The 22,779-nt window shown below is 40.4% G+C and overlaps 2 protein-coding genes across 2 annotated transcripts; both read right to left on the reverse strand.

Annotated features, from left to right (window-relative positions):
* Positions 1-11,580: 11,580 nt before the first annotated feature.
* On the reverse strand, positions 11,581-12,192 carry LOC131693714 (uncharacterized). Its single transcript, XM_058981792.1, has one exon. The coding sequence runs from the start codon at positions 12,190-12,192 to the stop codon at positions 11,581-11,583; it is 612 nt and encodes a 203-aa protein (XP_058837775.1).
* Positions 12,193-12,923: 731 nt separating this feature from the next.
* On the reverse strand, positions 12,924-16,776 carry LOC131693727 (uncharacterized). The gene is made up of 3 exons (XM_058981811.1): positions 15,066-16,776; positions 13,555-15,013; positions 12,924-13,284 (listed from the first exon to the last, which is right to left on the reverse strand). The coding sequence occupies exons 1-3, from the start codon at positions 16,774-16,776 to the stop codon at positions 12,924-12,926; spliced, it is 3,531 nt and encodes a 1,176-aa protein (XP_058837794.1).
* Positions 16,777-22,779: the final 6,003 nt, after the last annotated feature.

Raw genomic sequence — 22,779 nt, forward strand, 5'->3', positions numbered from 1 at the left:
TGCAATTAAGCACTATTCAACAATAATGAAATAATTAAGGCACAAGAGAGTGCGAGGAAGCGCAAACCTGAAATAATAATAATAAAAGGGAGCGGGCGAGAGCAAGAGAACAAAAACATGGCGAAGAAGGGGGCGATAGTTACATATTTCACACTCCAGTGGGAAAGTCCTTCATCACTGACTGCGCACATCGCTGACTCGGGCAAGACTCTCTGGAGCAGTTGGCTATGGGAAATGTTCGCTGACTGGCGGCTTTTGTGTGGCCCTACCACCATCCCAAGGCCAACATATTGCAACACCATCAGCACCCAGGCAGGCGGCCGGCACACAGCAAGCCGCGGCCGAGCGTAGCATGTTGGGCTCATCCATACTGCAGAAATTGCAGACTAGCGGGTGTGCATCGGAAGTGGGAACCAGGGAATTATCGGCAGACATAATGCATTACTTGTGTGGAGCGTAAAAAGTAAGCTACGTGATTCTATGGATGCATCGTAGTAGGCTAACGTGTAGATTGCTACACGGTTGACTGGGATTTGAATGTACTTCTGTGTGTGTATACGTGTCGATGACACAATTCGCATGCTACGATTTCGCCTCTGAATGATATCAGGGGAATATACTTTTCAATGACGCAGTGAATATTACAAAATGTAAATTTTTAGATTTACAAGTAAGATCCAATTTTATTCTAATCTAGTAAGTCTTATTATATTAGAATAACAACGTTATTTATACTGATCCCTATTTTGATTCGATATTGAAATGCAAACTCCTAAATCTGATTATTTATCAATCGAATATTTGCAGCGCTTTCAAATCGTGGCCAGAACCCCACAAAAACATTGGCGTGTCTATGGAACCCTCCAGAACTGTTGCCACTCCGAATCTCCAAAAATGAATCATTCTTCCTTGTCGAGACGTGATTTTCTATGTAGTATGTATATTTTTTGCCCTCGACCAGTTTTCTCTTCAGTAACCCAAAAAATAGACAAGGCGTCGTCCTCTATGTGTCTGCTTCTTGGATCAGCCTGCAGCCTCCCTGCCATTGCCCTCCAAAGCTGTACTGGCTCGGCAAGGATCGTGGGACGGGAGAGAAAAGCAATAGGGTGTGCATTTTGCACATAGGTAACAACAACAACAACAAGAGCAGTCGGAAACGAATAGACTAGAACTCGTAGAACTGTAGTACCAACCCTTCGGATTGCGCTAGTGTCGCTGCGAGTACGAGAATCAACTATCGTCTAATTACAAATACTCGACCGAGAGAAAACCGCCCGGCCGCTCGACCGACCGCCGATGGAGGGTGAGCAAAGCAGTCTGGTTTTTCCGGTATCCACCATAAAAGCACAATATCTTACATCCTAGATCAGCCACAGGAAGAACAAAAATCGATAATTTAAAACGAAATCCTCACACCACCCCTGCTGCAGCCAGCCATGGATAGTTGATGGTGGAAAACACTGGAAATGCGCCCGGTTGCTGTGATGATGCTAAAACATGTTCAACCACCGTCGAACCGAGGCAGAGCCAACTTTTCGCATAAACTGACGACAACGACGACGACGACGACCGACGAGCATATCGGGAGAAAAGTCTATTGACCTTGGAAGGTGCCAAGTTGAAGCGTGTATGGGTATGTATGTGACTGTGTTGATCTCTGGTTTGGCATACAAATACTCTTCCGTCCATCCAGTAGAGCGGTGAGATGATGGTTTTTTTTTGCAATTTCCCATTCGCAGTAGCATCTGTGTGTGAGTTAGTGAGTGAGTGCGGAAAATGCTTCTCTGGCTCCGGTCCCGGCTTTGAAACCGGGAACTTTGTTGTTATGTTCTGCGTGGGGTTATGTTTTCGTATATACCTACCTTCTCCCATCCAGTCTCACATGAAACATAGTCATGGCTTACTACTGTCAAGTTTCTATCTTTCCACATTCCCTGGCTCTCGCGGCTTTTCGGAGCACTTGTGCAACACAATACAATTGCATGAGTCAGGTCGCTTGGCACGAAAGTGGACCGAAAGTATCGGAACGGGCTGGGTTTTCGTTTTGAAGTTTTATGCTAGAATGTTTTCTAGCAACATATACTTTTTATTGGGGGCAGGTCACAGAAATTCATTAAATGTTCATTATTCAATAATTGTTCTGTGAATGATATAAGTTTGAAAAATAAGTGTAGAACGGAGCACTACAATTTTTATTTAAAAACGATTTTAATGTATCTAGCAGAATGTTAGGAACTTACAGCATAGTGTAGTTGATAAGTCACGTACAAGCACGTAGCCAGAAAAAAATTTTGGGAGGGGCCCAAGAGTTTTGAAGTAAAATACCGATTTTGAAAACATCTGCCTGCAACGATGTGTCAGTATACACTGATATATTTTTATACGGATTTTCCAAGTTATACGGTTTTGCCTTTCTCAATGCAATTTCTCTCAAAACCGACTTTTTAATGGTGGCTCGGAGGGCCGAGTGGCATATACCATTCTATTCAGTTCGTCGAGTTCGGCAAATATCTGTGCGTGTGTATGTATGTGTGTATTAATGTGTGTGTATGTGCGTCTGTATGTGTGTGACCAAAAATGTCACTCATTTTTCTCAGAGACGGCTGAACCGATTTTGACAAACTTAGTCTCAAATGAAAGATACAACGTTCCCATAGGCTGCAATTGAATTTCTAATGGATCCGACTCCCGGTTCCGGAATTACTGTGCGGTGAGCACGATCACACAGAAAATGTCGATTTTAATAAATTCTGCAATGAATGTATAAAGGTGACGATTCCGAAAGTGCCCGGGAAAAACCGCCATCTTTAAAAGTTGACGAACTCACATCAGTTTCCCGGAAATGGTTGGGCTGATTTTCACTTAGTCCCAAATGATAGCTATAATGTCTATAAAATTTTATACGGATCGCTTATATGGGTCCGGAAATATAGACTAAATCGTCCGGTCACATATGAAATTCCCATGTAAGCCGGATCTCAAAAAAATTTTCAAAGGGGCCCCATGAAATTTCAGAAATCGAATTCGTATTTTTGATGCCAAACATCTTTAAAATGCATGAAACGTCGAGATTTTATGTTATCTCGAATTTTTTTTTATAAAAATCGATTTTTTGGGACTTAACCGATTTCGCTCCTTTTTTCAATTCAATATTACCGTGGCTGGTTTTTCTTTTACAAAATTTTAGAACTCGAATAATGATTTCTTTTCTTGAATATTTGTCATGTCATGTGTAATAATAAAATGTAATATTTGCATTTGAAAGCTTTTAAAGAATATAAACAACGCAAACATTCTCGTGTCCATGATTGAGAAAGGCACAATTGCACCGCTAAGTGGATTAAAACAGGTTTTTTTTTATTTCCATATATCACAAATGCGCATGTTTCGATATATGTGCATGTAATCGTTAATAGCTAGCTGTTTGAATGCGACAGAGATTTTACTCCGGGACTGTGCAACAATACTGATATACTGGGAACACAGTATTGTGCTAATAGCAGACTGAATTTGGAGGTGCCATTTCCAACAGAATAATATAAAAATATTCTTAATGATTTCGTGCAGATAAAAATAGTACAGGCCATATTCGATTATCCGTAGAAAATGACTCGATTATCCGTAGTCCGACCATCCGAAGAAATTGTTTCAATTATCCGCACATTATTTTTTCTCAGACTACATAACACATATATAATTTGTTATTTGATACCAACCACAATTTCTGAATAATTTAATATAATAATGGAAACTTCGTAGAAATACAGAAATTTTGCTTATTTAGCATATAATTTTGAATTCGATGTGATGACTTACATATTTTTGTACACCAATCAGTTACAATTGGTACTAGTTACAATTTCTGAAAGACTAGAATTTTATGTTCTCAAAATATATTCACAAAATACGTAGAAATACAGAAATTTCGCATTTTTTACTAAAGAAAACTTGATTCAGTCTAAATATTTAAATATAGAAATCGATGGAAATTGATATCAGCTACAATTTCTGGAGACATAAAATTTTAAACTCGTAAAAAGTGCAATAATTTGGGAAAATAAAGAAATTTAATTTAATCAACAAATATTTCAATTCAATGCAGTGTGCTATAAAATTTTATGCACCTGTACGATGGGCTACAATCTATAATTTCATGTAGACACCAGCTATAGTTACTGGAAGAACAAAATTTTAAAAGCTGTGATTTTCTCTGTAATTTTTGGAAGGAACACAAGGACCGATTTATGCAGCTATGTATTGAAGACTGACAAAATGCGAACATTTTGTTTCATATTGACTGGAACTATCTAAAGTATGATATAAAACCCTACACAACTAAAACTAAAACTTCGGAATCGGTCTGTTATCGCACCAGTTTAAAAAAATCGAATCCTTTTAATCACTTTAAGAACACTTTAAGACATTTTGAATCCTTAAGGTTGAGCGGAGAAAGGGACAAAAATTGAAAACGAAAAAAGCAGTTTTTTCATGCCGTTTGTTAGATCTTCATAAAATCAATCAGCAGTACTATAACAATATCCTATTTAAGCAGATTGATTTTCATGAAGCTCTAACACACGGTATAGAAAAAAACCTGCTTTTTTCGTTTTCGATTTTCGTAGCATTGTTCGTTTCTTCTTAACACATTTAAGCAAAAGACTTTCGGTTAAATTCTATCATGTAACATATGAGAATTAAATCAGAAGACTTTGTCTTAAATTTGGCTGGAAAAACTGGTCAGAAAGACAAACACGGGGACTAATAAAATAGGAGGAAATAGATCTATATGCACTGAACAGCCCTTAAGATTCAACGGAAAACGAAAAATGCAGTTTTTTCTCACATCGTTGGGTAAATCTTCATGAAAAGTAATTAATGTACTCAGGCCATTGATAGAGTATTACTGATTCATTTTCATGAAGATTTTTCCAACAGTGTGAGAAAAACTACCGTTGTCGTTTTCCAATATGGTCACTTATTGAGGCGTTCTCAGATGAACCTTGAGCGACTGGGCTACGTAGAACGCCGAACAATGGCCATATGAAGATCCTGGATGATATTTCCACCGAGCAAAGAAGAGAAAAATGTTTACTACGTGACGATGTATCACAAACTGAATCACTCAATGCGTTTGATCAAGCATATTTAAAGCTTTGTTCTTTTATACAAACAAGCGGTGCGTAATATTAAATTCAGTTTTTTTTTAATTGACCGAAACCAACATTAAGTTGACTGAAGTTTCACGCAGAGAATTCAGTTTTATGCGCCTTGATTATTAGACCAAAGTATACTAATACAATTTAATCGAACACAATATTTTAATATAAAATAAGTTGGTCATATTATATATTTGTCTTTCATGTCTTACTATCACTTTATAGAATATAAAGTGATCGATATTCGATATTATTAAAACGGTTTCACTAAAACAAAGTTCCGTAAGTCAAACATTGATGCACGTACCTTAGATACTGTGTTTCAACATATAACAAATATATTTCATAAAGAAAAAAAATATTTTTTTGATTCGATTATCCGGAAGATTCGATTATCCGAAGCGAAATTTTTCTGCACGCTACGGATAATCGAATCTGGCCTGTATGCCAATTTTCGTTACGCTCAGTTTTGCTAAAGGGACAAGCATGTGAACATTCGATCACTCCTAGTCCAATGTGGGCTCACTGATAACTCAACGAAAAGGATTGCAAAAAACTTCTAGTGGGTCAGCATATGCGCGAACTGAGAACGAATGGCGAACGAATGAAGATGGAGCTGCTAAGAGCAGCGTAGAATCTTTACTCGCGAACGATCATGACATGCCAACAAGAAGTTTATTAAAATAGGTATGCGATTAAAATTGTGGTTGAATTCGCGCGCGATTCAGGATTTTAGGAGTCTCTGGGCATCTGGCCGCTAGAAGACTCATTAGGTGCCTAACAATACGTTTGAGGAATATCATAACGAGGAATAGCGAGAAAATATCTAGCATAATGGTTACTTTAAATAATATTCTTAGAGAAGACAAACGGGTCAAGCATAATATACCAAATAATATAGAAAAATAAATTAAAAATAGTAAACAGACTGAGACTACAACTACAAAAGTATCGATTGTATTCGCGACGAGAATATGTAATAATTTTGAACGGTCCAAAATGAGTGAAAATCTTACTATATAGGATGTACATACCAGCTACCTGAAAGAGATGTTATTAGGGATAAACAAGAAGGAATATAAGAAATAATTCGCTATTTGAATACACAAAATTAGACTAATTAATACATTTGATGCGTCGGAGTGGAACCGTTTATTGTTTATTCAAGCAACTCAAGGTTATTAGAAAAATCAAGGCTGATCCCAACATCTCCGATAATGATATGGCGAAAAAAACTGAATACTCGGTGCCGTAGCCAGGGGGGTTTTGGTGGCTAACCCTCCTCCCCCCCCCAAACCAAAATATTTGGATTGAAAAAAAACGTAAAGCTGACTAATTTCATTAAATATAGTGCAATAAAATTTTGTGAAGGATGTTGTCTGATCACTACATTAAGAATCTATTGTTATAGGCATCATGAAGACTTTTGAAAAACAGTGGGAATTAGATCTTGTAACTGAACTCTTAGCCGAGGTCCTATAATTGTAAAATTATCAAGAGTTCTTTTGGAAGGGATGTTCCGAAATATGGAATAGGGACAATGCTTCGAATGTGAAGCGAAGTTTGATTAGGTTGATCGTCTTTAAAAAAATCCTCTCCAAATTTCTTTTTTTTTTTTCTAAAATGTATTTTTATGAGAATGCGTAGAGTTGACATAAAACCAGTGTTGTGAAACGGACGAGAAGCACATAAAACCCGTTCGTTCGCGGGCGTGTACGAATAGCATGCCTAGCGTTCTTCATCGTTAGCACCCGGGTGAATCAAAACCGCGAGTGCTCGCGAGAAACCCAATCTTTCTTGTAAGCTAACATCTTGTATAGGGTGACCTTATCAAGCGTATAAAAAACCAGGACAGTTCAAAGGGGACAACCTCCCTCCATAATCTCTTAATCAGTTGTGCCTTCTCAGAATTTCGGCAATTAAAAAGTTCTAGCTCCTGGCAGGCAGAGCTTCGTCAGTAAAACATTGCTAGGGTCTGGCTGGCATAGTTCAGTAAAAAAGCCTTTCATAAGAATTCGATCACCCAGCTCTTTTTTCGGATTTACACACGCAGTTCTTGCTTCATAGCCATCAGCGAAGGCTACATTATGTTGGGAAAATCGACAATCATGAATTTAGCATCTGTTCAGGACCGACGAGGAGTTATCAGAACTCAACACATGTCATTGAAGTAAAGCAAAAACATAAAAGGTCCCAAGTAGCTTTCCTACGTTATTTCTGATTTAAAAATAAGAACCTGGCAATCTCCAATGACAATCATTAGATCTGAGAGCTAAGATCGAAACAGCTGCTAAAACTACCATTGATTACAAATTTTATCGATTGTTATATGAAAAACAGGATAGGTTGATGTAAATCGTATCAGTTTGAGTGGGACCTTCCATACTCGCTGTTATGTAGGATGCTAAACTCGGCAGGTTAGTCGCTGTTCAGCGTCCAGGCGTGAAGCCATGTTAATCGTGGATTAGGTACTGTTTGCATTGACCCTGAAGTGGTTCCATAATCACCAGCTGGTGAGAGCACTCAATTAAGATATTTCACGAGAGTTATTGATGTTTCGTCATGTACCTTTCCTTGGATTGGAAAAATATTCCAGGATTACCAGTACTACGAAAAAATGCCACTGAAAAGTGAACTCAAACAGAAGCAAACTTCGATTTGTCTTCTCAGAGGCACCAAAACGGAATTCTTCGGGTCCTGGATTCACAGCTGGAATCATTTCGATTTGTTCGGCTTCCAAATTTCTTTGCAAACGGACTGCAGATCATTCATATGTTATGTGCATACAAACGCCTTGTTCTTTGTCTTTTCAGTTTCCATGTAAGAGAAAAAAGTTGAGAGATTAAAAAAAAACATCGGATTGTACAATAGATTCGATTCCCAATCCCCGCACATAACGTTAAAAAAATTTCTAACCTGAAAAAAGAGCCGAAAGACCCTATGGACCGCCCCTATAATCAAAATGAAAAGAAAAACTTTGTTGAAGACATTCCATAACTAAGATTGAAGAAGACATAAATACTTGAGAACAAAATTTTCCTTCGGACTTTTGATCGACTACTTATACAAACGAACTGGGGTGGAAGAGAACAAGCTTAAACATTATCAGGAGTTTAGGGTTTCTACTAAACCGTTGTGAATAAATATGTCCACAAAAACTTTGGTTTTAAACTGTAAAGACATGTTTCATTTTTCGACACTGAGATAATATGTTCGTAAATGTGCTACGAATAGGCTCCATATAGAAAACTTCCGTAAAATATGCGATTTTTCGTACATATCATCATTCGTAGTTCTTTGGAAATGTTTCTATTTTTATTACGAATCTTTCGTAAAAACCACGAAAGGACATTTGCAGGCTTAATACTAACCTGTTTCATTAATCAAACGAATTGTTTGATGAAATATATGTCTTTCTAATATATACGAGTATCTTTCGCAATATGAAAATTCTCAAAACAATTATGGTTTTGTCCGCGTCCCTTATCACCTATTTTTATAAAGTGATTCATCAGCAGGGCGATCTTTGAAAATGAAGCACCTCGGTTATACAGCTAGTTTTTTCCGATCTTATTTTATTGCAAATAATTAAGTCTTCATTTCGTTATATTCTAAATTGTACATATTATGCCGTATGTAATTTTAAATGTTTTTTGATTTGATGGCATTGTAATGGAACACGCATCCGCCAGTTGATGCCAATCGAGCTGTCATTTCTTCGTTTGTCTCCAGCTAGGAAACTAATCCACTGGGTATTTAATGCGCGTGGGAAATACGCTTGGTCTTGTTTGAGTGAATAATGACTTTTTAATTATGTATGAGGGTTGAGAATTGTCATATCAGCACGAAGAACAAACGTCCTATTTATTGGATTACTTTTAGTACATTAAATCATCAATAAGTTAGATTAATTGTTCTTATTGTATTGAGTACTTGCAAATGCTTTGGAGTAGTAAATGAACTATATTACTGTTAAGTTAACCATATTTCTTTCGGAGTATAAAAATATTGTATTGACGCAAAAGGTGGCAGGTTAGTTTCTTTTCGTTCTTATTGTTTTCAATCTTTTACAATAATTAGCGTAAAAAATGTGCCTTGAAGTCAATGCATAATTGTCATTAATCATAATACCAAAATTTAGACACAATAAATATTGCGTTTATTACGAAACCTTTAATTACAAACACAATAAAAAAATCAAGTAACTTTACGTCTTGCCAGATGCACATAAAAGGAGCGTCTCAATTCACATAAATTTACATTTTATTACATGTAAAAATGTGAGATGGTCGGCTTTTTCTAGGTCATTCAGTCTGAGTTTTACATCAAAAGAACCACAATATTCAATTTTACATATCATAGCATGTAAAATTCTATTATCGAACAGAAAAATACGTAGCTGCCTTGTTTACGTCAAATGTAATTTTCATTTTTTCTAAGAGTGAAGTATATAAGTATACAACTCTCGAAACATGCACATTGAAGATGGATAACTACTCCCAGGTCCCATTCGTTGATTCTCTATGCAATTTCGCTTGTTCTGGTCAATCATGAAGTAGCAACTACGAATTGAATAGTCCAAAAGTAAAATAATCGGTAGAAAATTCGAGAATAACTTTTCATTTTAGGTAAGGTTTTTGTTCGAAAACGTAGATATGTGTTCTTATGCTTTGTTACACGAAAAATCTTCAATAGACAGATTTTAACTACTGGGAGAATTTACTGAATGTATTGTCCAGCGCGATGTTATCTTGTTCATTTACTGTTTAGATCAGAGCTCAGCGAGCTCCGGAATTTATTCTCAATGGGAATTATGAAACTTGTTTTTGCCTCTTTTCCTAACTTTATGTGAAAAGTGTTTCTTTTGGAACCCTTTTGGAAATAAAATGCGAAAAATGTTCAAAAAAAGTGCGGAATGAATGGAATCTTTCTCGAAACATGACCAACAAGTGTTTTTTCTCTTTCAATCATCTTATTGTTCGGTGAACTTTTAACGAACGTGAAAACCAAAATTTCCATAAGACTTAATGTGGGGTTAGCCCCTTTTGGACGCTAGCTAGTACTGGGGTTAGCTCCATGATCAACTTTGACTGCCAAAAAATCTGAAAATCATTTTCAAAATTCTGAAATGGCAGTACACGTGGATTACTTAAAATTATCAAAAAATACAAAAATGTTGATTTCGAAAAAAATGTGGGATAACCCTTTTTCGACGTCAGCCATTCAATTGTTGTCATCGAATTTTTGTATGATTTTTATCAATTTAAGAAAAAACACCAAGAAACACCATTTAGAAACGTTTCTTAAGTCCAAAACTTACTGTGTTTGAGATAAATTTAAACCAATGCAATGCATTTCTCTCATAAAGAAACATTCGAGCGGTAGTGTTACATCCACCATCGATTCATGGCCTACTAATTCTTAACTACGCAAAATCAACTACCGCGTCTTTTGGTAAGTCTGCCTGTTTTTTTTTTTCGTACAATACCTACATCTGATAGTTACCATCGTCTTACCGATGACCTCTGAACTGAACTGTCAGCCGGTCGGAAGTGCTTGAATTGACAACGACATTGACGCTATTAACATTAGAGCTATAAACAAGTGCTGTCATTTTATTCCAGAGTATCATCCAAACACGAAATAGATCTCAGCGGATATATATAAATACAATGCACACACCAAAGTTGACTGCTCTGTGGCATGAGGTCATTGAATAGCTGCTGCTTGCTGCTGCCGCAGCACTGCCACCGGCAGGATCGTATAACGCAACAATACAAGCGTACATAAACCCAAAGGAACACGATACAAACTGAAGAAAATGTGCTCATCTATCTAGGGTAGTGGATGTATTTGTGCATTATCATCCGAAGACCTATGAAAATACGTATGGGAATCATGAGAGTGTTCTTGGACTAGATGAGGACGCTGCTCAAACTTGACCACGTTTTAGTAAGAAGTATTATGAAATGCGATTCTGGTAGTAAGAGGGTTTATATTCCAGCACCTCCACCCGCAGCAAGTGATGCTTGAAGTATGTACCTATCTTCATTTTGCTCGCTATGCTCTGGATTGCAAACTGGAAAGCATAGCCTGCTTTGCTCATTCCATATATTTCCCTTCTGCAGGTTATCATTCTCGTTTTCGTTCTTGTTATGTTTCTTCAAGTATGTATTTAGGAAAACAAAAGGGTGATGTACTTATTGTGAAGTTCGTTGTCTACGGTTTATCCGTTCCGGGGCGTATGTGCTGAGATCGAGTTACATACAAGTTTTGCATAGAGAAAATAATAAATTTACTATGAAAATTATTGGTTCACTGGAATATTTATAAATGGGTTAAAGGTTAGTTTCAGTTGACGAATTACTGTATTTCGAGTAACTTAACAAATTCAATTAACGTTATTATTTTTTTTGCTTTTCATCTAAAGAGGAGCAAAAGACACATGAACAAATGCAACAATTTTCACGCTCACACTTCGACATGATTCAGGATGCACATCGCGGATACGCGCCATTGGCCAGCGCATTGGTGGAAGATTTTCGTCCAGAATGATGACAAGCGAATCTGGCTGCAGCTTCACAGGTGGTTTGTACCATTTTGTACGTGGTTGAAGGGATGCAAGGTACTCGACGTGCCATCGCTTCCAGATGTCTTGGAATATCTTCTGGGTTTGCTGCCATTGGTGCAGCCTGTTGAAAGGGATTGATTCGTAATCGGTGTCAGGAACAGATTTGAGTGCCGTTCCGACTAAAAAATGCCCTGGAGTGAGAGCTTGCAAATCCGATGGGTCCTCATGAAGCTTCGTAAGGGGACGTGAATTGAGGCAGCATTCGATCTGTGTTAAAAGGGTCTCCATATCGTCAAATGCGACCTTCGTGTCACCCAGAACACGGATGAAATGTTTCTGCGCGGAATTTATGGCTGCCTCCCAAAGGCCGCCAAAGTGAGAACCCTTTGGTGGGTTAAAGTGCCAGCGAATCCCGCTGTCAGCGCATTCGCGGGCCATCGACTGTTTAAAGTCTTCGTTGCGCATTATTTTCCGAAGCTCGTTGGCCGCACCGACAAAATTCTTGCCGTTATCTGTCCATACATCCGAACAAAGGCCTCTACGGGAGACAAAACGACGGAAAGCTTGAAGAAATTTGACTGTAGTAAGGTCAACGACCAACTCCATATGCACGGCCTTTGTGGAAAAGCACACAAACACTGCTACATATGCCTTCGGTGGGGCGTCTCGACGGAGACGAGGTTTAAGATAAATTGATCCCCAAAAATCAATGCCGACGATTGAGAACGGTCTTGATGCGGTCACTCTCTGAGAAGGCAGCTCGGACATAAATTGTTCGACTAGCTTCGGTTTGGCTCGAAAGCATGTGATGCACGAGTGTATGGTTCGACGCAAGACACTACGACCCCCAAGTATCCAAAAACGAAGTCTAAGTGTATTGGTCAAAAGCTGCACAGCTGCATGTAGTAATCGCTGGTGATAGCATCGAATTAGTAGTTTCGTGAAGTGATGCGACCCCGGCAGCAGGATCTGGTGCCTTGAGTCGAACGGAACTGTAGCCCGACCCAAACGTCCGCCAATGCGCATAACATTGTCTGTCATGAGCATCGGATGAAACCAACGTAGGCGTGAACTCGAGCTGACCGTTTGCGTTTCTTGTAGTGATTTCCATTCCGACGGGAAGTTTTCTAATTGAACCAGACGGATAAGCAACAATTCTGCATCGCGAAGTTCAGCTGTTGTGAGACAAATCGAAATCACACGATTTTATCCCGAACATTATTTACGAAGCGTCGACAGTAGGCTGTAACTCGAAGCATATGTTGATAATCCGAAAACTTTGCAACAAATTCCTCGATGAACGAAGGTGTAGCAGGAGCAGCTACTAAGGCTGTCTTCCGTTCCTCCTTCAATATTTCCGACCTATCTACCATTCCGAGTACTTGAACAGGCCAGGATTCCCTTTGTTGTATAAGCCACGGTGAACCCTGCCACCACAGTTTGCTCTCCAGCAAATCATTTGCAGGCAGCCCTCTGGATACGATGTCGGCTGGATTTTCTGACCCAGCAATATGATTCCATTCGCAGTTTTGAGTTGCATGCTGTATCTTCGAAACCCTGTTAGCAACAATGGTAGTCCAGGTAGATGGAGGGGATTTCAGCCAACTCAATACGGTTGTTTAATCCACCCAAAAGTATGCCTTTGCTGAAACACGCAACGCCTTTGATACCTTCCCGTACAACTCTGCCGAAAGCAATGCCCCGCACAATTCAAGACGTGGTATTGACTGCTGTTTTAATGGCGCAACTTTAGATCGCGAAGTCAGAAGAGCTATCTTCACCTCGCCTACTGCATTTATTGATCGAACGTAGACGCATGAACCATACGCGCGCTCCGAAGCATCGGAGAAAAAATGGAGTTCAACTGCAATCGCATTGGGGATCAAAATTATTCGTTCGATGCGGAGCTCACTCAACAAAGGTAGCTGAGAGTAATACGATGTCCACCTCTCCCTCATTGGTTCTGGTAATTCTCTGTCCCAGTCGATCGGTTTTCCATTTTCGCCCTTTAGACTCCACAGAGCCTGCATAAAGATTTTAGCTGTCACTACAACCGGACTCACTAGACCCAATGGGTCAAATAATTTTGCTATGCAGGAGAGTGCAGAGCGTTTGGTTACTGTCTTGGAAGGTTCAAAGCAGGGTGTTTCGATCCTATATTTCAGTCGATCTGTATGCGGCTCCCAATGCAATCCTAGTGATTTGATGGTTTGATCCATACTGAACTCGATGGTCTGTTGCAGTGCTCGATCCTCTTCTGGTACATCCATTAGGGCAGCAGACGAGTTACTGGCCCATTTACGAAGCTTTAAACCTGCTGAGTCGAACATTGCTTCCATCTGAACACGCAGTTCAACTGCCTCCTCAACAGTCTTAGCACCTGAGAGAAAGTCATCCACATAAAAATCTTCGCTGGTGGCTTTGGCTGCAACGGGATAGTTTTGCTGCTCATCATTTGCTAGCTGTTGAAGAACGCGGGTGGCCAAGTACGGTGCTGAAGCGGTGCCGTACGTAACTGTCTTCAATTCATACATGCTAACTGGCTCAGATGGTGAAAATCGCCAAAATATTCTCTGCAACGGAGTGTCTTCGGGGTGCAGTCGAATTTGCCGAAACATTTTAGCGACATCAGCGATCAACATTATCGGATGTAGGCGAGATCGCATGACTATGGAGCGCAGGTCTTCTTGGATTATTGGACCTACCAGCATGACGTCATTTAACGAGAGGCCTGTTGCACTCTTGCAAGAACCGTCAAACACGACCCGAACCTTGGTAGTGCTACTTTCTTCTCGAATAACTGGATGATGGGGAAGAAAGAAGGATGGCTGTATCTCAGCTTGAGCTTCACTGATTAGTTTCATATGACCGAGTTGTACATACTCCTCCATAAATCCTCGATACTCGTCGGCAAGCTTAACGTCTCGGCTCAATCGGCGCTCAATGAGACGAAATCGATGGAATGCGGTGATCTTGTTATCTCCCAAATTGTTTAAGTTTTCTCTTTTTAGTGGCAATCTAACACAGTATCGACCGTCGGTATCACGGGTAACTGTATCGCGGAAATATTGCTCACAGAATGTTTCCTGCGGTGAATACGCTGGCGATGTATCATCTTCAATAGTCCAGAATCTTTCCATGGAACGATGTATATCTGACATGGTAGCGACGTTGCATGTCACAGATGTATGATCGGTTGCTAGTGCCGTCCTTCCAGAAACAACCCAGCCAAACACAGAATTAACGAGACAGGGTGAAGAGTTCCCCAAAGGAATTCGACCTGCCACTGTAAAAAGGTCGAAAAATACTTCTTTCACCTAATACGACATCAATCGCACCTGGTTCGTAAAAGGAAGGGTCCGCAAGCTGAATTCCTGTCGGTATGGCCCAAGAAGATGTGTTAATGGCAAGGGAAGGTAATTCGATTGTCACTTTTGGGAGGACAAACAGATCAACCTCATCCGTATATGCCGTAATCCGAGACTTCAATGTCGAGCGAAATTTGAACCGTACTTGCGTTGACGATTGTCCTATGCCCGCAATTGGAAGATCTACCTTGTTGCGACGAACAGCCATTCGCTGACTGACTCTCTCGCTGGCAAAACAACATTCGCTTCCCGAATCCAGCAGCGCACGAACTGGGTGCTCATGCCCGTTGTCATCTATTAGAATAATAATAGCTGTTGCCAACAAAATCTTGCTCGTACCTTCACCATGCGCTTTACAACTTGTTACCCCCGTGTGTGCAGCTGGTGTAGAAGAAACTATGCCTTGGTTGGTAGGTAACGTTGTTGGATTTGAGTGTTCTAGTTGTGAAGGAATCGAAGCTGCTTGACTACTTCTCTCGGTTCTCTGGATTGTACATAGCTGGGTATGGTGACGACCACGGCATTTTCGACAGCTACTTTCCGAACTACAATCCTTCGCCATATGTCCTCTACGTAAGCAATTCCTACACAACTGGTTTCGACGCACAAATTGCTCTTTCTCGTGTGTGGCGTAGTTTGAAAATGTTTCGCATTGATAGAGGGAATGTGGACCTGAACACGCTATGCAGCCACTCGAGTTGCCTTGTACTGATCCATAATATCCAGAACGTTGCATGACTGGCTTTTTTACAGCTGACGGCTGTTGTTGTGTCTCTCCAGATTTATAGACTACCGTTTGCAGAACATTCACTCGGCGTTGAAGAAACTCGATCAACTGGCTGAACTTCGTAGTTTGATTCATCTCAGCATACTCCTCCCAATCTCTCCTTGTAACCGTATCCAAACGAGTGCTGAGTAAATGAATAAGCAATACGTCCCAGTGCTCGGTGCGCTCTCCAAGTTGCTTGCAAATTTTCACGTTAGCTTCAAATTTTTCGATGAGTGAATGTAACTCTGAAGCCGTTTCTCGCTTCATGCATGGGAAGTCGAATAGGGACTGCACGTAAGTGCGTTTTAGTCGACGAGGATTTGAAAAGTGGTCTTCAAGCATTTTCCACGCCACCGGGTATTGTTCATTGCAGATGGGAATTGTTTGTATCAATTTGAGCGCCTCGCCCGCCAGAGAGGAACGCAAATAGTAAAATTTTTGGATTGTAGATAAGTGCGCTGAGGAGTGAACGAGTGACAGGAAAAGGTCGTGGAAATTGAGCCATGTTTCGAAATCTCCACTAAATACAGGCAGCCGCACATCGGGCAATTTTATGTGGGGCATGTGCGAGGATGGCTCCTGAAGCCGATGCTGAGAGTCTTGAGGATCTGTGTTGGGTTTATTGTAAAGCAGCAGCTTACCCTTGACACGGTAGTATGCCTTCTCGAATTCTGTTCGTTCCTTCAGGTATGACTCCATAGTCTCCTCAGATTCCTCCATGCTCTCCAATTCGGCCTGTACCTCGTTGAATTCATTCCACAACGCCACAAAATTCTCTAAACGGACCGGAACCTCGATTGCATCCCGCTCTGCTTGGAAGTTGTTGACGAAGGACGTAATGCATGTGAATGATGTTATTATACTGCGTTTTCGGTTTTTCAACCCACGCAGTTTCCGCTCTACCGCCGACATTTAAGAAAAGATCGCCTGCAAGCAAAAGACCGCGTAGACCGAAAGGGCGGGATAATGTGAAAGGAACCTCAATTACCTGATTGAGGCAAATTTAATGCCTTGAAAATATATCTGCTACTCCTCCCGAACTCGACCAGCACTGATTTGCTGGGATTAGTCAACAGTGTATGATGTCCCAAAATAGCCGAAAATAATATACGTCCCCAGATATTGATTGCAGTTGTTGGTTATGCGTGAAATTCTCTCGGTGAATCAGCGATGATCAGCGCGCGATAATAGTATAGCCACATAAAAATTTAGACCCGGTAGAAAAATTAGGGTAAATTAAATTAATGGAACCGCACTCACCTTAGTGAGGCATTGTGAATGCCTTTTATTAAATTTTTAGCAGCATGCGGTTTCACCATGGCGCGTCCGCCATTCTGTTTTAATACGACGCGATGAAGCTTTTGTCCGGGTAGACGGATGATTCCTATCGACGTCTATCCGGCCCGAAGGACCATGTCGATAGCCGTGGTGATTAGTGGACAAAGTGTCCGATAGGCGGACCGACAGTTTCTCCGCGCCGAATCTGTACCTTTGCTAGCTCCGGTGGCTGCCGCAATTGGAATGTAGAGGATGGCTTTAGCAGGTGCTATTGATCTTGATCGATCGCGAAATTTAACAGCACTCGAATATAGTCACATACTACACGTATTTAGTTATAAAACCTCATGCGAACAACACTAAATTTATTCCATAAAACATATATTAAACTATTAAAACACCATTGAACTTAATCTAATTTTTAATCTTATCGTAAAGGGTAAAATTGGACGCGATGTCCCCTCGATCGTGGGTAAGCATGCACTGATCGGTGGTGATCGTTGCCCAGCATCTCGAGAGGCACGTTTGATAACGCCTCGATTGTTTCTCAATAGCGGTGAGATACGGGTAGATTGTCGATAGGTGAGTGAAATGTTGGCTCACACCGGCGGCGCGTTGGTAGGGTCAGTTTGTAGAAGCGAACAATCTCCTTATGCCTATTGTCTACACAAGTAAAATTTCCAGAGTTGAGGTAACAGTACTTGGGAAAATAATCTAAAATAATGTTATCAACTTGCAGATTCCTTTCAGGAGTTTAATTGATTTTTTTTTCGAATCGGAGAATGTTTCAAGCTGAAGTAGATGAATGCCATGTAAGTTTTAGCACATCATCCACACTTTGATACTTGAAAAAATATAGGAATTATTTTATCTTCGAGTCTCGAGACGATAAAGCTATTGACAAATTGAAGTTTCTCCCCCCAAGTTCACAGGACTCGTTAAAATTATAATGAAGTACAACATCCATGTGATATTTTGTCTCCATGGTGTTTGTTTGTATTACAAAATGATGTTATTGCGAGGTTATAAAACAATTCCTCGCATATGTACCTAGTTCAACATAAACAGCCTCCCCATAATATAGCCTTGAATTCATTTGAAGCATCATTTTCTTATGCACGAATGGCATCGTATTTCAACCATCCCGATAATAATTAAAAGATAGACGAAGGTTCATTCGATAGCGAAAGTAAACATGACGACGGAAAAGCAATTTTCCCTTCGCCATATTCTTGGGCTGTTAGGGCATGAAAAAAAAATATCTACACCTCGTCACGTTATTAAGTATGTCACTGCCAATCTACGATGGCCAGAGGGAGAATCTTGGAGTTTGTTCATCCCTCCTTCATTTGTCGGAACCCTCCCATATTTGCCAGACTCCCCAGTGTACAATTTGAAAAAGAAACATTACACTGTTTGTTGAGAAAAATCTGTCGTTTATACTTGCTGTAAATCGTTTTGTAGAAAAAAAATATACATCTTACTTGGATTCTCTTTCAGTGGTGACTACTATATAGGAACAAAACTCAAAACAATAGTAGGCTATTGTTTACTGATTCACCATAGACTGGTACGGCGTTCTCGAGTAACAGAAAGCATATAAAATTGAATAGGAAAATGGTATTGGAAATTTGCTAATAAAAATGCAATCAGTCCATTAATTTTACTCGAAGTTGTTTTTAGCAAATACAAGAAAAATTGTCCATTTACAACAACTATGTATATTTTCAGGAAACCTAATTATCTCCTTAGATTCTATGTTAGTAGGCACATAAACTACAAGGAAAGCACCCTCATCCCACTCAATTGACTCAATTGAATTTCCCCATAATAGTACGAAGCAATTTAACTGCTATGTTCAATACTGTAGACAGCGTAGAAGGGATGGATCGACAAATTATTTAAAAATTTCCAATTGTTATGACTCATGGGCGATTTTAACCTGTGCAAACAACATAGCAATCCATGTCGTTTTAACGATGGTGTGTAGACAGCACACAAGCAGAAACAGGTAGGGAAACGAAATCGAAGCAGACGGCGATGGCGACGATGACGACAGACGATTGTGCAGTTTGATCAGTCAACGACGTCGACGTCGTTACCTAGTTGAACTTAACCATCGTCCCACCACCAGTTCACCAGTTGTTGCTGTTTGACATGGTGCATAATGGAGGAATATTGATCCACTGACTGGAGCGAAGCAGCATAACAACGTAGTAGGCCTTACGCAGAGCGCATACAATCGCTATAGAGGTAATGCGATGACAGTGTGGCCAAGTTTGATTGATGCGGTTGTTTTTTCTTGTTTTGTGTATCTTTAGAAGTAGAATTCTTCTAACGATTCAATTTTGAGGCCCCGTTTCAATCTTTCAGGGAAAAATGGAGTGAAGCAGTAGTAAAGAAGGGAATTACTCAATTGTGGCATTATTTAGTCTGCAACCAGTTATAGGATAAATTTAGAAGACTTGTCCCATATCGTTCAAATTTGCAGCAGATACTTTTGGTTGTCTTTTTCCTTTCCATCCAAATTTATGCTGACTATTTATACCTTCGTTTGACACTTACCAATGAAAAACTGTTACATCTACCAACACTGCCCCAGTCGGAAGATTGTCGTTGAGTGGCGGCACATAACCTTTGGAAAGCCGGCGACCCTGTGCACCCGATCCTCGGTTGTCCTTCTGCACTCAAGGCCTACTGTGCTAAGCCTACCAACCACCGTCTACTAGAACCAAGTTTGAGGGGGTCAATGCGGCAGAATACTCTGGATCAGACCAGTAAAGAGCAAACATAGACAGCCAGCCAGCCACCCCTTTCTTCGTACAATGTTAGAACAAATGGACGGGCAAGCAACATTACACACTGCCAGGAGGTCGCCCCACGTCTATGGCCTACTACACTCCTTTTATGCCTACTCCTGGCATTTGCCAAGTGCCAAGCCAGGAACAAGTAGGTACGTACATACACAGTACCTACACGGCATAATTGTGCACTTTTGCCACCCCTCATCGCCTGCTAGGGAAAAGCACGGCCTGCATCGATCGGTAGGATGAGTGCAGCAGACAGACCCCCGAACCCTCTAGCCGACCGACGAACAGTCACCGCTCTTATTTACACAACACCTACCGCCCCCTCCCAACACCCCACCTGACACTATGCTGTATGCAGTACCCATGGTGATGACAGTGGCAGTGGCAGTGAGAGTGCACCACAGTGTGCCTGGCTTGCTATGATACCGCAAGCATATCCTTTTGGCCGACGACGACGACGACGCGGAGTATATTTCCGCAACATTTATGTTATGTACAATCGTTCGCCGACCTTGCAATTCGAAACATAGACAATACGGCCGACGACGACGGCGATGGGCGCGCCTGCGCAGCAGAACAAGTCTGCAAAAATCCCTAGCCCAGATTCAATTTTCAAGGAATACAATACGGTATCCGTCTGTGTTGGGGTAGTGGTGCGATGGGAAAGGACTCGCTCTCTGTCTGTGCGCTGCTGGGAAACTGTGGCGGGGGGAAGGGAAACGATGGATACGGATTGCACTACTTTTCGGATGTGGCAGCATAATTTCGCTGTTGCTGATGATGTTTATCCTTTCACCGGGATGACGGGCGGGATGCGAATGGGTAGTATGATTCATTGGATTGGTACCGTCTTTTGGGGCGGAATCTGAACATATTATGCTTGCTTTACAGACAGACGTGTTAATTTATCATTTTACTCAACTAAAATTGAATACGATGGAATCGTTGGCGAAGAAATTTCACGAAATTGTAATGATATTTTTGCTAGTTTTTATTTATTTGAGAACATAACGTAGATCAGTATTTGAACACACCATGCATCATCGTTATAGACATCCTATAGGAATTAAAAATAGGTTGTAGAATCCGAACTCCGAACTGCGTTCAATGAAAAGGCAAATCATTTTCGCACGCCGTGTCAGACTAATAGAAAACAGAGGAACGACGTTCTGAGTTTTAAAAGTCTGGTCCACTTAGAACCCGAATATCTAAAACCAGCTGCTTCTGGAGATTGATTGGTCGTAAGAAAAATGCAATTTGGTCAAAATGAAGGATTTTTATAGTGCATCTACCACACACTGAGCTCGTTCCCTCAGGGTCCATTTGAGCAGCGTCCTGAGTCGTCTTCGAGTTTTCTTTAAATTTCGATTGATGATTACGTAATGCCTTTCGATTGAACGGCATTGCAAGCAGTTGGATGGAGTGGTATTCTTGTGTATGAAATCAACCTTATTATCACGCTACCGATTCTCGTGGCACGAACTTTTTTTTGTACTGATTTACAAAGTAACACAACTTTTATCATCCAACGACAGGCACATAGCCAGAGGGGTGGCCAGAGGGCTAAAGGCAACCCCCCCCCCCTTAATTTTCCAAAGATAAATTTAAGAAAGAACATGTTTTTCGGTGGCTCTTAACAAATTTGTATCTTTTTTAATAAGAGAATGTCGAGGAGGATTGCTATTTCGAACACCCAACACTGGTCACGATACCTACTCAGTATACTGAGTGTGACAAAAACAGTTCCTTTCATATTGTGTGACTCGTTGGAAGATACAAAAGAAACTGTTACTTTCATTCTTGCTGTGGTAATCTGTCGAGATGAGTGAGTCGCAAAAGCAAGAGGTGGTGCTCCAGCTAAATACGGAGGCTGTGGGCTTCCGGTCTTTTTGCATAAGACCGAACATTGGTGATGTGAAATATTTGCTGAAGGTAAAAATGGGGGCTATGCTTACGGAAGTTGCCTTTATCGAGTTCTATCATGTCATTTTGCATAAAAACTTGTAACACGTCCTTGCGAACCTCATATATATGGACGATGATAAAATCAATGTCGGCTACAAGATCTGATACCGCTTACTTGCACCGTGGCCATTAAAAGATTCATGTCACATTTGGAAGAAATGGAATTCATTATAAATGACACATCTAGGACAAAGTTTGTGTGGTGAGAATCTAGGTGGACCGACTCATTTCTCCTTAACTTCCCCCTGAACGTACAAAATATGATGCGATATTATCATTATCATCCTTATACATCCATAGTATCCAATACTACTACCTGAACCACAAACATTTGGCAAATTTGTGGTTGCACTTCAGGTAATATTGACGGCAAAGTTGCGTCAAGTTTCTCAAAAGCAACAGCCAGCACCATCATAGAGGAAGTCCACATTCGTGACCCTCAAGGGCAAGAAACGAGGTTGAAATCAAATCTTCGCCAACACGAATATGGCTGTAATCACGATGATGACATGGAAGTGTACGAGGTAGAAATTAATGACCTCCAAGGTACTGTTTGTTAGGAAACATATTTCTCAGCCTAGTAAACAGGTTTCTACACGCAAACGCCAGTCGCTCGCACGAGATCTGTTGGCAACCATTAACGTTTTATCATTTTGATTCTTTACACTATGGAAATATATAATAGACCCACGGCTCCGTATAGCTTACGTCTTTAACAAAAACGAAAAAATTTTATAGAAAACTGAGCACAAAAACTCTCCAAAAATGAGATTTTATCGCTGGTGATCGCACGTTTAACAAAACTGAGATATTATGCTAGATGTTGACCACAATAAAGTTAGTTATTTAACTAACTGTTTTT

The sequence above is a fragment of the Topomyia yanbarensis genome, chromosome 3 (assembly GCF_030247195.1).
Source record: "Topomyia yanbarensis strain Yona2022 chromosome 3, ASM3024719v1, whole genome shotgun sequence".
Lineage (NCBI taxonomy): Eukaryota > Metazoa > Arthropoda > Insecta > Diptera > Culicidae > Topomyia > Topomyia yanbarensis.

Coding starts and splice junctions, on each gene's coding strand:
- LOC131693714 (XM_058981792.1), bottom strand. CDS start 12,192: ATGCGCAACGAAGACTTTAAACAGTCGATGGCCCGCGAATGCGCTGAC.
- LOC131693727 (XM_058981811.1), bottom strand. CDS start 16,776: ATGTCGGCGGTAGAGCGGAAACTGCGTGGGTTGAAAAACCGAAAACGC. Junction 15,014..15,065: donor CCCTTCCTTTTACGAACCAG/GTGCGATTGATG, acceptor ACCTTTTTACAG/TGGCAGGTCGAATTCCTTTG. Junction 13,285..13,554: donor TCCGATGCTTCGGAGCGCGC/GTATGGTTCATG, acceptor TGTTGCTAACAG/GGTTTCGAAGATACAGCATG.